This window comes from Fragaria vesca, linkage group LG1 (genome assembly GCF_000184155.1).
Source record: "Fragaria vesca subsp. vesca linkage group LG1, FraVesHawaii_1.0, whole genome shotgun sequence".
Taxonomy (NCBI): Eukaryota; Viridiplantae; Streptophyta; class Magnoliopsida; order Rosales; family Rosaceae; genus Fragaria; species Fragaria vesca.
This window is the reverse complement of record NC_020491.1, coordinates 19,402,757-19,405,381: the sequence shown is the minus strand read 5'-3', so window position 1 is coordinate 19,405,381 and position 2,625 is coordinate 19,402,757. Positions and strand designations below refer to the sequence as shown.

General features: G+C 39.5%; 1 protein-coding gene across 1 annotated transcript; it reads left to right on the top strand.

The window, feature by feature from the left end:
• Positions 1 to 886: 886 nt before the first annotated feature.
• Positions 887 to 2,242, top strand: LOC101302406 (NEDD8-activating enzyme E1 catalytic subunit-like). Its single transcript, XM_004289458.1, has one exon. The coding sequence runs from the start codon at positions 887 to 889 to the stop codon at positions 2,240 to 2,242; it is 1,356 nt and encodes a 451-aa protein (XP_004289506.1).
• The last annotated feature ends 383 nt before the right edge of the window (positions 2,243 to 2,625 follow it).

Below are 2,625 nucleotides of genomic sequence, written 5' to 3'. Positions count from 1 at the left end.
ACAGAAATATGTTCATCCATTGGTTTAATTGAGTTTGAGTGCCTTAATGATAACCAAATTGGCTGAAATTTTGCAGAGATGATCTATACATTAGTATCTAAAGATTAGACGGTGAAGATGTGAAAATTCGATTGAAAAGTGAGTGTAAAGTGGAAATCCGCACCGTAAGAATAAATGCGAACATCCGCACCTGAGAAAACCTGTATATATATATATTATCAGGTCCAAATATCCTTATTTATTCAAAAGGTACAGATTTTCTTAATTGACCCACTTTTAGATCATATTTTCTCATCTTAACAGTTCACATTGTAGGTATATATGAGTAGATCATCTCTACAAATTTTTAGTCAAATTGATAATCGTTAAGGCATTCAAAAATGTGATTTATAACTAAAAACATGAACGCGGTTCAAGTTAAATAGTTTTAATTCGTTCATTGATTTAATTCATTTTCGATACCTTCAAATCTCAATCGGATCGAATGTGGTAAACTATTGATGAAGAATCCAAAAACCAAAAGCTATCCTAATCAAGTGATCATTGTTATACGTAATCCACGTACACATGTACACATCTTAATTTAGAGAAAGTAATTAAGTAATTACAATAACGGATTAAGTAATTACTTAAGCATGAAGTAATCCTTATCCATATTGATTAGGAACACCGTACACCGAGTAAATCTTAATATATGAAGACAGAATACATGAAGTATAGGGTTTCCTACATAGGAGCTAGTAGGGATCGGACAAGTGAAGTCCTCTATATATATTGCATGCCCGCAGAGATTACGTACATACTTAAAGGTCGCAATAGATTTTGGCTTGCATCGACAAGTTCTTCATCAAGCATTTACTAATTAATAACAATTGTGTTACTAACAATGGTGGAGTCTAGGGTCCAACAGAGCCGAACCAGGGACCTCGACAAGCTCCTCCTCCGACCCGGGTATCTCGTCGGACCCAACTTCGAACCCGGCGTAGAACTGAGAGAAGACTTGAAAGAGTACGTGAGAGTTTTGGTGGTAGGGGCTGGTGGGCTAGGCTGTGAATTGCTCAAGGACTTGGCTTTGTCTGGCTTTCGAGAAATCGAAGTCATCGACATGGATCGTATTGAGGTCACTAACCTCAATCGTCAATTTCTTTTCAGGCTTGAAGATGTGGGCAAGCCAAAGGCTGAGGTGGCTGCCAAACGAGTCATGCAAAGAGTTGCAGGGGTAAACATAATTCCCCACTTCTGCCGCATTGAGGACAAAGAACTCGACTTCTACAGCAATTTCAGCATCATTGTTCTTGGTCTTGATTCGATCGAAGCTCGTAGCTACATTAACTCTGTTGCTTGTAGCTTTCTTGAGTATGATGATGATGATCAACCGCAAGAAGAAACGGTCAAGCCTATGGTAGATGGTGGGACTGAAGGTTTTCAAGGACATGCTAGGGTTATTATGCCAGGGATGACTCCATGCTTTGAGTGTACACTTTGGCTTTTCCCCCCTCAAGTCAAGTTCCCTTTATGCACACTTGCAGAAACTCCTAGAACTGCTGCTCATTGTATTGAGTATGCTCACCTAATAAAATGGAATGAGGTACATAGTGGAGAGGCTTTTGATCCAGATGACCCCGAACATATGAACATGGTGTACGATGAGGCTTATAAGAGAGCTGAGCTATTTGGTATTCCAGGAGTTACATTGTCTCTCACTCAGGGAGTTGTGAAGAACATCATCCCGGCTATTGCTTCCACAAATGCGATTATATCAGCTGCCTGTGCACTAGAAACATTGAAGATTGCATCTGGATGCAGCACAACTCTATCGAACTATCTAACGTATAACGGTGCAGAAGGTCTCCACACGAAAGTGACCGAGTTTGTGAGGGACAAAGACTGTCTAGTATGTGGCTCAGGTGTTCTTATTGAGCTTGACACCTCAGTTACTTTGCAAACGTTCATTGAGCTACTTGAAGAACACCCTAAATTGCTGTTGTCAAAAGCAAGCATTGCGCATAGAGGGAACAATCTGTACATGCAAGCACCACCTGTACTGGAAGAGATGACCAAATCAAACTTAAGCAAGTCTCTCTATGACCTAATGGGTAAAATTCCCAAGGATGTTGTCCATGCCACTGGTACTACAAACAAGAATGACATAAAGACTTCGGTTCTGAGAAAGTTACGAGTTGTTTTCAAGATAGTTGATGGGATTACGGATATGGAGACTGCAGCAGGTGATCAAGCATGAGTTTTATACTGCATCATCTAATTTTGATGTGTCTAGCTACTAGTTATAATCAGATGATCACGAGGAGGAGTTATAATACTATGGATAGAATAGTTGCTTGACGACTTGACGTACTTGGTTCGATTGGTTTTCAGCTAGCTGTGACATGCTTCCCGGTAGCGATGATTTTCTCAAGGTTTATGTATTTAGTCTTGTCACATCCTGACCCTTAAATTTTTACCTTATTTACTAGCTTAGTTATAATAAGAATTTTATCGTCTCCGTCATTGAGGAAATAGTTTAATTGGTCCATAGAGGGGTTTCGGGGACGATTATATGCGGAAGATTATTCGTAGGAGAAAATTATGATGACGGTAAAAATTATGATGACGGTAAAAAGGTAA

Bases quoted from the DNA above. Each gene is read 5' to 3' on its own strand.
- LOC101302406 (XM_004289458.1), top strand. From the start codon at position 887: ATGGTGGAGTCTAGGGTCCAACAGAGCCGAACCAGGGACCTCGACAAG.